This window comes from Microcebus murinus, chromosome X (genome assembly GCF_040939455.1).
Source record: "Microcebus murinus isolate Inina chromosome X, M.murinus_Inina_mat1.0, whole genome shotgun sequence".
In the NCBI taxonomy this organism is placed as follows: domain Eukaryota; kingdom Metazoa; phylum Chordata; class Mammalia; order Primates; family Cheirogaleidae; genus Microcebus; species Microcebus murinus.
This window is the reverse complement of record NC_134136.1, coordinates 63,720,726-63,735,624: the sequence shown is the minus strand read 5'-3', so window position 1 is coordinate 63,735,624 and position 14,899 is coordinate 63,720,726. Positions and strand designations below refer to the sequence as shown.

Sequence of the window (14,899 nt, the reverse complement as noted above, 5' to 3'; positions counted from 1 at the left end):
CCGCCTCGGGATGGGAAGACTGCTGCTTGGTGCCGCAGTGCCGCAGGGACCTTGAGCTCCGCAGGGTCCCCGGCAGGTCTTGCAGGGCCTGGACGGTAGCCCGAAGGAAGGCGTAGGAATGGTACCCCGCAGCGGGCGCCGGGCAGGTGTCGCGGCAGGCGCCATCTTGGGGGAGTGGGTGGGGCGGGCAGGACCGGTTTCTCTGGCTTCCAGAAAACAACGCGACTCCTTTGGCCAAAGGCCCCACCCCCTGCACCGGAACCACATTTTTTACTTGTTTTTTTACGATTTCTCTGGGATCGGCAGCAGCTTTAGTTCATCTTGTTAGCCTAAGCTCCTGGCACCGGGTCTGGTGTCTAGTGTGAAGTGAGTGAATGAATGAATGAGTGTATGAATGAATGAATGAACGAACGAAGGGTGCAAGGGCCAACCTTCTTTTCCTAGTCTCAGCCCCCTCCTTTTTCGGTCTCATACCTTCCTCAGGCTGGAGTTCGACTGTGGGAAGGGTGGGAGGGGGCAGCAGTTGCCTGCCTCTTGTACTCCAGGATTCAGAGGTGCTCAAACCCCAAACTTTAAACTTAAACGTAAACATCCCAGTGTAAACACCAGTTTTACTGGCCTACTAACTCCGTTTCTTTGTCTTTCTTTTAGAAAGGCACAGCACGCTTTTGCTCTAAACAGAACTTTGTTTTCAGATATTACATTGCTGAAAAATCAGGAGGTGCGTAATTTTTAATTGGGTGGATATTTATTGTGCCCCTACTAAGTGCCAGGCTCTGGCGGCCCAGCAGTCAACAAGACAGGCACAGCTCAGGGGACACATGGTGGTTGGCAGATGATATGATAGGAGAGGTACAGGATGCTGAAAGAGAGCAGTTCTCAAACTTTTGGGTCTTGGGACCTCATTATGCTAAAAAATTATTGAGAATCCCAAAGAGCTTTTGTTTATGTGGATTATGTTTATCAATACTTGCACAAAAATTAAAGCGACCATTTAAAAAATACTAATTCATTTAAAAATAACAATGAACCCATTATCTGTAAACATAAATATCATAACCCAGACTTGAGGATGGGGAAAAGCTTCCCGGAAGAAATTATTTCTACTATCCCAGTGACCTCTACTTCTAAACATAGCAGTTGAGTACCGGTTATAGAAAATCCTGGCTCCCCACATACCAGCTTTGTGAATCTGTGGTTTCAACCATACCAACAGTTTTTTAATAGTTATTTGGGTTTGTTTTTGTTTTCAATTACATTTTTACCATGAAGTCCTCATTCTGGTAGGAACCATTGGAGAACTGAACTTGCATGCATTTTTATAATAACGTGAGTTTTATTAGGCTCATTTAAACATGGCTAAATATTTCTTCCTGGATCTGAAAATAGTATACAGCTGTTTTCAGCAATGTGTTATTGGGCTCCCATTTCATTCCTGCAATCACAATATAGGTGATAGATAATATGTGACACCACCCTACTGCACATGGTACTCTGAGTGCCTGCTGTACCCATAGCTCCCCTCTGAGCAGGTGACCAGAAAGGTTCCTTATGCCTCTGTCTCATGTTGCCCAGCCACCCTGGCCCAAAGGCTGCCCAGAGGCCTGTGTGGTGTCCTGTCATGGTGGCTCTGCATCCTAGAGGGTATTTGAGCCAGTAAGAGCCTCTCTTAGCCAGTTGGAGTATGGAACAGACAGGAGCATGGTCAGAGCAGTACAGAAGTAAGGAGACGCTCACATGGGGAAGGTAAAAGGCAGAACACAGGCCTGCTGTGGAGAAGTTCCCTAGGGGTGAGAGGAGCAGCAGAAGGGTCACTGAGTCACCATACTAGTGGAGCAGCAGAATTGGGAGCTAAGCACACTTGTGCCTACAGTGGCATTCTGTTTGGTCACGAGACCTGACAGTTCTATTTTACCAATGCTGTGGTCTCCATGAAGCCTGGTTCCTGTTTGTTCTCATTTCCCTCGTAGCTGAGGTAATCTGGAAGCATCTCTGTCTTTGTTACCTTTTTCAAGATTTTTCGCAGGTTACAGAAACACTCAAGGTAACAGCAGAAAGGGGGGCTATAAAGATAAGGGTGGCTCTTGAACAACAGGACCACAATATAGATGGGCTGCATGGGGGTGGGTGGGTACTGGACCTGGAAGAGGATGGAACCCACACAGCTGGCTTCTCTCCGAATACCTACTTCATTCTTTTCTCTCTGACCTTTGTAAGGGGTGATCGATGTTGTATTCCTGGCCTCCAGCCTTCTTAATGGGCACATATACATTAACCTGCAAAAGCAGAGACTGCTTGGCTGGAAAAGGCACCTACCTGGCCTAGGAACTCTTTCTAGAAAATTACTGAACTATACCAAACTAGATTTTTTTTAAATGGCCCCTTCAAGCCCACTCTGTTCAGGAACTTTCCTATCTCCATGTCCTGGAATCTCAAGACTTAGTGGAAATAAAAATAAAAAAGACTTTTGTCCTGACAAAAAGACTGATGAATTCCTGACCTAAGATGGTTCAAACTGCAGAAATTCTTTAAGCTCAAATTTGCTATTTCCAGCAGATATGCCTATGTCAAAACGTTGTATAGCTCTTTCACCTTTAATGATGAAGACTTACCCACTGGATGTTTGATTATACCTTACTTTGTGACCATATTTTCATGCTTTGTAGTGTATTACTGTATTATGGCCCATATTTTAAGTCTTGGATCAGGAAAGACCCTGAATAAAATTAACATGTATACTCAATTTGTTTTGCCTATGACCCATCTCTCCACCCATTTAGGACTCTCTCCAAAGAAATGAAATCTTCCATAGGAACATTTGTAACACCACAATAGTTAGTGTGAACGAAATTGTAGATATTGGGGCCTACCTGTAAGGTTAGCCCTGACAAGCATAATCTGTTATTATAAAAGAGAGACCACCCCGTTCAAAAAATTCAAAGCAAGGCCATGAATTTTAAGCCCAGATTTCCAAATGTGGATGGGAGGTGGCCGATGCCTTATAAAGCCACTTAGGAAAATATTTTATATTAGATCCCTAAGTCACCTAGGTATTACTGAGAATGAAAAAAATGAAAGTTCTTTGAGTTCCAGTTTGATGAACTGCTAGAAGGATCTCTTGGCTTTTATAATCTGGTACTTGTTATCAAGTTATTTCTAAAATGTTTAGGAGAGTAAAGATGTAATATTTACTCAGAGTGAAGAAAACAATAAAAATATTTTGGGATTCTGTGACTTGAAAATAACTTAAATTTTGGAATTAAAATGGGTTCTCTGTTATAGTCTGTCATAAATATAGTTTTTAGAATATAAAGTCACACAGGCATTTAAAACTTTATTTCATTTTATTTGTTTCCCCCACTTATTACAATTTCCACCTTAAAACAATACTAACACAATATCGGCACCCCCACCTTAAACCGATTTTACAGAAATTTAAAGTCTAGTGTTAGTATATATTCCCTTTTGAGCCACATAATTAGCAAAATTTCATTACTACACAAGCCATTTAAAGCTCAAAACTACCAAAAGCACACTCAAAAATCAAGTTTTTTAAAAATACAAATTTAACTACAGTGCCAAACATATGCTTTAATTTGCTCCCAAAAAACATTTTCTGAAGCCACAAATCTAAATTTGACACGTCTGTCGATAACAGTTTTTTGAAATAACAATTATTAACAAGCTCATAGTGTTAGCAAGTAGGAGCAGAGAATAGAAAATCAGAACCTGTCATCTGATTTCCATGGGCAGAGATTAATTAGGTCATACTGATAGGATTTACCCACCCATCAAGCAAGAAGATGGTTTGATAACAATTGCACACCAGGTGTTAGGGATTTCATGTGGTACTTCTGCATGTTTTTAGAAAGAGGGCACTGCTTACCAAAAAGAAATGAATTTCCTTAAAAGAAGCATTTCAGATGCTGGCAAGTTCATAGATTTTTCCAACAGGGGTCCTCTGGAACTCTCAAATGATACCAGGGCCACTTATTCTGCCTGTGAATAGGGCAAGTTCTTTACAATATTTGTGAACAATAACTTTGCCCGGTCATTAATCAATGGCAGCTGTAAGTAGAACATTAAGTCAGTAAGTGTTGGCCCAAGTAAGGCAAGCACTCTGCTCCAGGTCCTTACTACTGTATGCTTACTGACCCCAAACCGTTTTGCACAGATTTAGTTACAATGGAATAGAGATTAATGGAAAGGGGCAGTCATTCTGTGAAGGTTTATTTTTAAAGAAAACTGCATAAGAGATTTTTTCTCTTTTTGATCCCCTTTTCACAAAGTATAATCTCTAGATTTACACCACATAACAAACACAAACACAATTTTATGCCAATCACATGAGCATATGAGAAGTTGGAAGCATTATAAATACGATGAAAACAAATTAGATTTTAAAGTTTCATCTAGTTTATTTTACCTTCTCTGTTCAACCTCCCTTACAATTCACTGGCATAGACAAACTTGTCTTTCTACACTCGGTGGGGCTTCATCTTATTTAGAAAGCCCAGTAACATTACTGTTTGTATTTTGAAGAAAATCAGAGTTTGTCTTTTACCTACAGGGATCCTTCTCTCCTAAGATTTCAACACAGTTCACAAACAACAAAAATCCAGACACCACACACCTATGCACAATTTAGAGTTGGATACACACGTTGGGAGGAAAAATACCAGTTTTGACTGAAAAGCTAGACCCTGTCCTCTTCCTTCTTCACACTACACCCAGTGAACAAGGTCACACTAATGTCAGACACCTGTGTGCTCCCGGCGCCCGGGACCCTTCCCATCACAGCCAGGTTGTTAAGAGGGGTGTCAGCAGAAGGAGGCTCAGGCATCTCTGCCTTGCAACAGCACAGCTGAGCTTTAAAATGCTTCTGGAAGGTTTTGCTCAGCCAGTAGAGAGCAAAGGGGTTTACACAAGAATTACTGAAAGCCAGAACACGAGACAAAATGGTGACAACAAAATGCACTGCAGAGGGGTCTACATAGGTTTGGTAAGTGAAAGAGTGGTAGAGGTACAGGAGGTGATTTGGCAACCAGCAGACAGCAAACAGAGCCACCAACACCAAGACCGTTTTGGCAATTCTCTTCCGGGATTCAATCTACAGGGGGAAGAAAAATGGCAACAACAAAGAAATCATTTAGCTGGCAGAGATTTTCAAAAGTCACCCTCTAAATTCACATAGAAATTTACAGTTAACGAGCTGGCTTCCCTTTGAACGTGCATTTATGTGTTAACTGGCTGGGATGTGCAGGGAATCAGCCTGTGGCTATAGAGAACAGCAAGTTAATTGGCATGGCAACCCGTGATCTTGGTCTCATTAATTCTAACTCAGAGACACCCCCACTCCCCAATTTTGAGATTCTCTAGGATGTTTCCAGTTAACTCAAGGAGTATTATGGAATTCTACAAAATTTAATTTAATTAAAAACATAGATGCTATACCGAGCTGCTTTTACTGCATCAGCAGAGGCTGACTAGGTCAGAATATTCTTCTGGGGTTTACGAAAGTTGCCAACTTGGTATCAAAAATTGTTTGTAATCTATAGGAATTCTAACCATGTAGTCAAAGGAATAAAAACCAAATGTTGCTGTCCTTCATATGTGAAAATAATCCTACCTGCATCTATTAATAAGAGAAATGAGCCAGCTTAGGTGAATATATAGCCTGCAGTCAGAGGTAGAGCAAAGATAACTGGTTCACAAGGGCACTATATTGCTACTTCAGCCTTGTGGGCACCACTGTTGAACCAACTAAATGGACTAGCTTTTTAAAAAAGGCATAGCTCTCTGTGTACTGCTCAAGAGGTAAATGGAATCATCTCTCCCTCTTCCCCAGAAGTAGAAATCTTTTTAAAAAAATAAAATGGAACTATGTTTTGGCATCATCCCTTTTACTCTGTCTATATCTCTGAGAAGAGAGCACACCTGGCTCTCAGCAGTGGTCTCAATCAAGCTTTGGTGAGTCACTGTGTTCTCTAGATATCGGCACTACACTCCCCGCCTCAGTTTGTTCCTCTGTGTGTAAATGGTTGGCATTGAATAATGTTAAGGGTTCTTGCCAGTTCTACATGCTGTGCATTTCTATTATTCTGTTTCTAAAACAAAAGATGCTTTGCTTTATAGTCTCACTGTATGCAATGTTCCTTAATATTCCAAGGAATAAAAACTTGTGACTACTCCCAAACTTCAATTATCCCCTCTCTCATAATGGTAGTCCCACCATCTATTGAATGCTTACTGGACACCATAACTATGCTAGGCATGTCATCTATATCACCTAGTCCTCGTCTTCATTTTACAAATGAGGAACCTGAGGCTAGAAAGGTTAAGTAACTTGCTCAAGATTGCTCAGCTAGTGTGTGATAGAGGATTAAAATCAGAACCTATGCTCATAACAAATATACTATATTGCTATTGTCTTTATACACAGGAAAATACAGTTTCTCACTGTGCAATAGTAGGAATTTCACATCTAAAATTTGAACTATATTAGCATGAGTACTGATTAATACATACCTGCTTGCGAGCATGGCTTTGTTCCTCGGTAGGTATGTTCAAGGTGCTTTTGTAAAGAGTCCTAGCAATCAAAGAATAATAGACAGAGATAATAGAGAGTGGAATAATGTAGAACACTAAGAAGCACAGCAGAGAATGTATTTCTTGCAGGAGCTTCTCAGAGACAGGATAAGAGGTACACGATTCAAATGTTGTGTTTTTCTCAGGATCTCGGAAAGTATACACGTTTGAAAATATAGCCTCTGGCAGAGCAAATATCATAGACACGATCCAGATGCAGCCGGCTTTTGCACAAGTTTTCAGGATGGCATTGGAGGGCTGTCGCTCAAGTGGCTTCACAACTGCCTTATATCTGAAAACATATAATCAGAAGCAGAGGTCAAAATAAATATCAAAATTATAGAATCTTAGCATTAGAAGTGACTTTAATGGTCATCAGTTCTACTTCCTATCCATATGTGTATGACCAAGTCAACATTAACCAACTAGAATTGGTTATGGTTTTAAATACACATTATACAGCCCAATATTTTTTATTCATGCTAATCACTTTTACCTTAATCACTCCTGAGATATGCCAGATTTGCAATTTTATAACTTTATGTATAGACCCTCTGTTTAGGAAAATAAACATTTTTCAGCATGATTTTATGTGTGATTGAGAGTAATTCACTACCTGTGTATTACCTTAAGTGTTCTAAAAGACTTCCTTTTTGTATAAGTGACTGATGTTAAACCGAATTAATTTTCCTTTCTTGATGACTGAGCAGTCATCAACCTTCCTAGAAAAGAATTCCAGGGATTTACACAGTAAAGAGGAGAGGGTTAATTTCTTCCCCGCTCATAAGTGCTAATTTGATGCTCAAGCCGATCAGCGAGCAGATTTAGGGCAAGGCAAGAGCGCAATCGGAAGCCCCTGTGCCGGCGCTAAGATGCCTCTCATTCAGACAAATCCACCTTAAAATCCACAGCCTTTGAACGAGTTTGCCCTCAAATGCAATATAAGACCAGTCAAAGCAAATTCCGAAAAAGACACCGGGAAAGCTTTTCCTCCTCTCGTATTTAGAATCTGAAGAAGCTATTTCTTCTGGTACTGCCAAACATTGATTACTTACAGGCTTCTTGCAGGCTTTTTAAAGCATCACTTTTAACATTTGGAGCCTCAAATTTTTTTCATGCTTTCACAGTTATCATTCTACAATAGGAACACAGAAAAACCCAGTACTTAGACTGAAAATATCGTAACACAGAGTCTGAACGCTCTGTGACAGCGAGAGGTTCTCACACGCTGTCTCCATAGAGCTCTAAAAGTCAAGCAGGATTAATTTATCTCTCTGGAAACGGTAATGTCATTGAATGCCTATAGAGAAAACATTAATTGATGATATTACACTGAGTTACCAGGGAGCTGAAAATCTCACCGCTTTTCTGCCATTAGCTAATTTGATGAATTTCAAATAAATTAGATGCTTGCATCTTTTTTTCTGTTTTAACCATTCTTCCGATACACAGTAATGCATTTGTGGTCAATTTCACACCTATGCTGATATTTTCATGTTGAGTATATTGTACCACTAGGCTGCACTAATGTATAAAGCATGAATTTTTTCTTTTACACCTGGAACGATTTGCCGTACTTAAATTGGAGGAAAATAAAAACACCGCTCGGCATTCTTCCAAGCAAACAATTACATTCAAAAAGAATAAATTATCCCTAAAACATACAATTCCAACCTCTCCTCAGATGCTAACACAAGAATTTTAACATTCCTACATCAACTTTTATTTAAAATACCACCCAATTTTCCAATCTTACCTCCAGGTTACACAGCGTGAGAAAAGCAGAATAATAGCCAGTAAATGCCAAACACAAGCTTTCCTTTCTTTTTGCCTAATTTCACATCCTGACAAATATAACAGAGAAAAGAAACCCACCTGTCAGCGCTGAGAATTGTTAACGTGAACACTGATACACCAACAGAAGTGAGCCGGATGAAAGAAAGCACCTTACATCCAATTCTTCCGAACAGCCATCCTTTTGCAAGGTAGTGGGTTGCATCTACCGGCACACAAGTTAGCAGAAGTAAAAGATCTCCAAAAGCCAGGCTTGTGATGAAAATATTTGGAACTGTTTGCATGGATTTGGTCTTGAAAAAGACTTTGATGAGAATAGCATTTCCAAGGATGCCCACTGAAATGATCACAGCATAAGTGATATAGATGGCACACAATGCTTCTATTCCTGGAGAGTTGTTCCCGGTTTGTCCTTTATTTGTGGTATCGTTAGAAACCACAGAGCTTGATGATTCTGTGTCATTTGTGATTGAAATCAAAGTCTCATTAGGTGAATGAGGCTGCCTTTGAGACATTTCTTCTGAAGACTGTGTCTTTAATATTTCTTCTGCTCAGTTCAAATGCAGTTGATTGTCACGTCTAATGCCTACGTCTAGTAATGTAGATGAGATGGTATTGGGAGCACAGAACTGAACAGAATGGAAAGAAAATCCAAGACATCCGGATACTCCTTTCCTTCAGTTGTTCTGTGTCTCCCAGCATGCTTGGCTAAATGCTTACCGATCTGGCACAGAAGAGTGGGAGGTGGAGGAGTTTTATTGGCGTGTCCTGACTTAGGGGGAGGGAGGGGGCTGAGGAAATGCTCTGCAGTTGCTTGTTCTTCCCTTCTGGGGAATATTTGGACTAATTGGGTGTCATTAAATCATCTTATTGTTTATTAGAACCACCCTGTCTTCATATCTCTCCAGGATGGTCTATATAGATCTTGTCGATTTTTTTCGAGAAAAACCCTAAATTATCCCCTCTGCAATCACATGGTAGGCTAATGCATTTTCTTTTACATGATAAATAAGTTTAGATGGCCCCTGAAGTGCAAACTTGAATCCACTTCTCAAGATTTAATATCAGAGAGGTGCTGAAGCAACAAACCATTCACACTTTGACAGGGCTGATATCACCTCCGAGGAGCAATAATTCAGGTGACCTAGGCTTAATACCTACTCTGTCACATGATAATTCCCAACTCTGTGCTTATTACTGGGGCTGTGCTGTACAATATCAAAGCAACCTTTAAGAGATGAAAAATCCAGGCAAACCACCAGTTGCTTTGTCTCTAAATGTCCTAATAAAACCAGTTTTACTGTTTTAATGCCACATTTTTAAAAACAGCTCTTTGGGGGTTCTCTCTCTAGAAATGGTTAATATGAACCTACCTTATTCCATAACAAAACAATACAGAATGACACTGCTCGAGGTCCTGACACAAAAGAGCTTTTAAGAATGAAAATCATCATTTTCTGATGAGGACATGTCATAGATGACTTCGAGATGACGGGCATGTAGATGATGTGTGTGCATCATCTCAAGGAAGTAGACAATTAAGGCAATCACCTCAGTACCAGCCAGAAAAGCCCCTTTTTACAGAAAAAGTGAGCATGTGCTGTAAGTGTACGTGTGTGTGGTAGGGGGTTGTTTGGAAGCAGAAGACGAACAGTTTGAAGCCAGTTAATAATAAAACCTGCTAAGAAATATTCCCTGAAGTTACCACATGCAATGCATAACCTCTCAGCTAGGAGAAACTTTGTGTAGTGAGCTGTTTATAAATATAACCATATTAGAAAGTTGTCTGGGAAATGAAATGAAAACTTGCAAAGTGTTTGGCTAGCTGGCGAAAGAGAGGAGAAGACAAAGGTTGCTCTTTATACTGACAGAGTGGGCGTAATCAGTTCTACAGAGAAAGTGAAGTGGATGAATTGAATCAATTACTGGGTTAATTTGAGGCCCCCAAACCACACCTATCTTCCACTCTTTATGAAATTATCTCCACAGCTTACACCACTCAGTTAAATAACTGTTACTGATGGGAATGGGGAAGGGAGAGTGTTTGCATAAACCCAAATCCCTAAGCTTTTAAGTATGTACACTTAGGTAATTTCATACACTGGGCTGGCCCTTTAAGATGGTCTCTACAGAAAAGGGCTCCTTATGGTTCACATCTTGTTCTTACCAAACTAATGATAAAATCTCTCTGGGATTCCTGCGTATCATTTAGCAAAGAGCAAACAGTATCTCCCAATTCACACAGCAGCCAACCTCCACACAGCACTGTTTTGTAAGAAACAAATGCTTGTATGTTGATTCCTGAGATGATCTGAATTCCCAAAATCTCAGTCATGCTTTCAGCAGGCTGCAGCCACCGGAATGCTTTTCCCGCTCCCTCTTCTTTCTGGTCAGGAGAGGTCAGGAGAGAGCAGTAGAATTGGAGCAGTGGGGGTCTTGGATCCAGAGAATTTCAGAATCCCAGTATATCAGAGATGGAAGTGACCCCAGAGATGATGAAATTAAATGCTGTCATTTTGCGCAGGCATAAATGAGGTCCAGAGGGGGCAAATGTCTCACCCAAAGTCTCACAAGTACTCAGAAGTAGAGCTGAGATGGAGCAAATTCCCTCTGGCTTCTGAAAGGGTAAAAATCAGTGGCAAGAGCTGAAAAATACTCAGTTTCTGAAAATGAGCCATGTTTGCTCATTTGGCATCATAGATTTAGGTTTTCTGCATGTCCTATTAACCAAAGAACAAGAGTTTTCCAGGCTATCCAGCGATTCATGATAGATAATTTAAATGCATCTGCTTTTACTTCTACCTCTCTCTGCCTCTTTTACAACCTTATAATTCACTCACAAAACATAACCATGCCTAATTAATCATTTGTAACTGAAGTTGCAGGGCACTTAGCCTATATAAAATGATGGAATGCTTTTTTTTTTTTTTTTTTGGTTTTTAGTACATAAGTGGCCAATATTACCATCCAAGATTTTTAAAACCAGCTATTTATTATAGATTAAGCAATTGTAATACAATCCTAATGTGTTTTTTTAACTCAGAGGAAGTATTTATTGGACGTTGAACAAATAAATTACCAATTTGCTGAAATTGGGTTTTCTGGTTCAGCCCAGTTCAATCAGTGTTGTCCAAATTTTTTTTAAATCTCCAAGGAGCTGGGGATCTAAGGGTGCTAATGAACACTTCTCTGCCTCTAAGGTGATGGGGAGATGGGTTACAGAAAGGCTGCAAATTTGGCTCTAAGCTTCTCAGCCACCAGTTAAATAAGACAGTGGTTCTCCAATTTTGGCACCCATCCAAATCACCAGGAAGGCTTATCAAAACCCAAATTGCTGGGTCTCACCCCCAGAGTTTCTAATTTGGTAGGTCTGGGTGTGGATTTCTAAGAAGATCCCGGGTGACGTGGATGCTGCTGGTCACACTCTGAGAACCATTTATGGAGGGATAAAAATAATCCAGTTTGTTCAGGAGAATCATGTTTTTTTCTGATATTAAAGTCCAAGAAATATTCTTGTGGTTCTTCATTAAAGAAAAAGGTACTCTGTGCTTTGATAGATACACCAAAAATTTTCCTGGAGGCTAGGCATGGTGGCTGACACCTATAATCTAGCACTTTGGAAGGCAGAGGCAGGAGGATCGTTTGAGGCCAGGAATTTGAGACCAGCCTGAGCAACATAGCAAGACCCCATCTCTACAAAACATAGAAAAATTAACTAGGCATGGTCGTGTGTACCCATAGTCCCAGCTACTCAGGAGGCTGAGGCAGGAGAATTGCTTGAGCCCAGGAGTTTGAGGTTGCTGTGAGCTATGAAGACGCCATGGCACTCTTGACCCTGTCTCAAAAAAAAAAAAAAAAAATCTTCCTGGAGCTGGCTCTCCTATCTCAATCCCTAGTAGGTCAGATTTACCAAACTCTTGGGTACCTATGCCCAAATTGCCCAAAGTACTTGAGGTGATCTTTCCAATGGGTGAAAAATGAAGTGGATAAACTCTTTTCCTCTGACTTGGGCTCAAAATCTGTTTTTATATTTGAGAAGTCAATGTTTATAGCAGCACAATTCACAATTGCAAAGCTGTGGAAACAACCCAAGTGCCCACCAATCCATGAGTGGATTAATAAAATGTGGTATATGTATACCATGGAGTTCTATTCAGCTCTAAGAAACAATGGTGATATAGCACATCTTATATTTTCCTGGATAGAGCTGGAACCCATAGTACTAAGTGAAGTATCCCAAGAATGGAAAAACAAGCACCACATATACTCACCAGAAAATTGGTATTAACTGATCAGCACCTAAGTGGACACATAGGAATTACACTAATTGGGTATTAGGCAGGTGGGAAGGGGAAGGGGAGGCGAGTATATATATACATAATGAGTGAGATGTGCACCATCTGGGGGATGGTCACACTTGAAGCTCAGACTTGTGGGGGGAGGAGGCAAGGGCATTATTTGAAACCTTAAAATTTGTACCCCCATAATATGCTGAAATAAAAAAAAATGAATAACCAGAAATCTCAATCTTTAAATCTCTAATTACAGAGGTTTCTGCTTTTATACACTTGTGCCAGGAGACAGGATGGATTTCTTTGTTATCAATTAACTGGGTTAGATCAATTATAAGAGGATACAATTTGATTTGTGGGTCTATGTAATAGTGATTCCTGTTGTCGCAGAGTTCTCTGTTCACCCTCATAATCTCTCACCCCAAAACCTTATCAGTTTCATATTACGAGGGGAGATTACTATTCAGAATGGCCTCTGTAGAGACTGGATAAAAGAAATACAACTATGCGATGGTAGCCTCTACAAAGAGTAGAAATTCCAAATGAATCTTTTAAGTGGAATTTTTAATTAAAGGCAGATTCTTGTCATGATTAAACTTAGTGACTCTGTAAAAGTGGACAATCATGTAGGCTATTCCCAGATTTAGGTGCCTTTGTAAATGCCCTTATCACTGTAGTTGTCCACCCACACATGCCTAATCATGTATGCTATGATCAAGGTGAAGTTCTACAATTATAATAGATTGAGGCAGTTTTGCATTATATAAAATGTTTAGGCTTCCTGAATACTGAAGTACAAATTATGAAGTAGATGAAATTTTCCTGTAAATGCATTTCTATCTCTTTTCTCAGTAATCTTCTTCCTCTTCCTGGAATTCTCTCTCCCGTGTCCCCAATCAACTGTCCCATTGTCACATGGCTTACTTTCAGTCTCTTACTTGTTAATCCCCGCTAAGTGCTTCAAGTCAATGAAGACCATACATTTACCATATGGTCCCAATTCCACTCCTAGGTATCTACCCAAAATAAATGAAAACATACGTCCGCACAAAGACTAATATGAAAATAAACATGGAAACATTTATCTTAAAAACAAATTGGAAATAATCCAAATAGCCATCAGTTAGTAAATGAGTAAACAAAATGTGGCTTATCCAGACAATGGAATACTACACAGCAATAAAAAGGACAAATAATTGATATGTGTTACAACATGGGTGAACCTTAAACATATGCCATGAAAGACAGCAGGTATACTGTATGATTCCTTAATATCAAATTTCTAGCAAAGACAAAACCATAAGTAATGGACAACACGTCAGTGGTTGCCTGGGTCTGAAGGTTGGAGCAGGGATGATTGCTAAGGAGCACAGGGAAAATTTGGGGGTGATGGAAGTGTTCTCAACCATGTGATGTTATGATGGTTGTGTAATTGTATAAATTTATTGAAACTCAAACTGTGCACTTAAAATAGGTAAATTTATGGTGTGTAAATTATACTTCAATGAAGCTGAAAAATGTAGGGGAAAAAAGCTAAGCCCAGGGGTATAGATGCCGTTGGGTGACAGAGATGAGTGAGACATTTCTAGCAAGTCTCATCTGTGTTCAGGATGGAACCTGCTCTTCCATGTACTGCTGCTGGTTCAGTGGGCATCAGACTTCCCTACAGCCTACACAGCATTCTGCCAGTACTAAGGCTCATGCTCTTGGGAGATACAGAGTTGAGTTAAGACTTAGCACCTGTCCCCAAAGAGATTAATGAAGGACTTAAGGCAAGGACACACATAACTGGGAAATCTGAATTTCTCTGGTTCTGAAACATACTTGCTCACACAGGATGTTTAGCTTTTTGCAAAGTCCTTCACTTCAAGCACTTCTAGGATCCTCTAAGGATGGGAGTCCTACCTATAGTTTGCCGCTAAGGTTTTGCTAGCCAGTAGCAATTACTTAATCCTTTAGGGTCTTTCATAGAGTCTTCCCTGTGCTCAGAATCAAGTATATTCCCACTGGCACCATTGCTGTTCTACTGGGTGCCCTACACTCTGCCCTACAGACCCAACATCACTCCGCCATGCCTCATGTTCTTTCCCACTGTCCACCAAGCACATAGTCCCTCTCCAGTGCTCACCACTGGTCTGCTGGGTATTGCCAGTATGACAAAGTAGGATAAGCTTGCAAATGAAAAATGTCTCTTATCCTTCAGTATCCAAATGACAATGGGATTG

General features: G+C 40.2%; 1 protein-coding gene across 1 annotated transcript; it reads right to left on the bottom strand.

The window, feature by feature from the left end:
* Positions 1–3,325: 3,325 nt before the first annotated feature.
* On the bottom strand, positions 3,326–9,074 carry BRS3 (bombesin receptor subtype 3). Its single transcript, XM_012756351.2, has 3 exons — positions 8,464–9,074; positions 6,529–6,880; positions 3,326–5,110 (listed from the first exon to the last, which is right to left on the bottom strand). Exons 1-3 carry the CDS (start codon positions 8,895–8,897, stop codon positions 4,697–4,699), a joined length of 1,200 nt encoding a protein of 399 aa, XP_012611805.1. The 5' UTR covers positions 8,898–9,074; the 3' UTR covers positions 3,326–4,696.
* Positions 9,075–14,899: the final 5,825 nt, after the last annotated feature.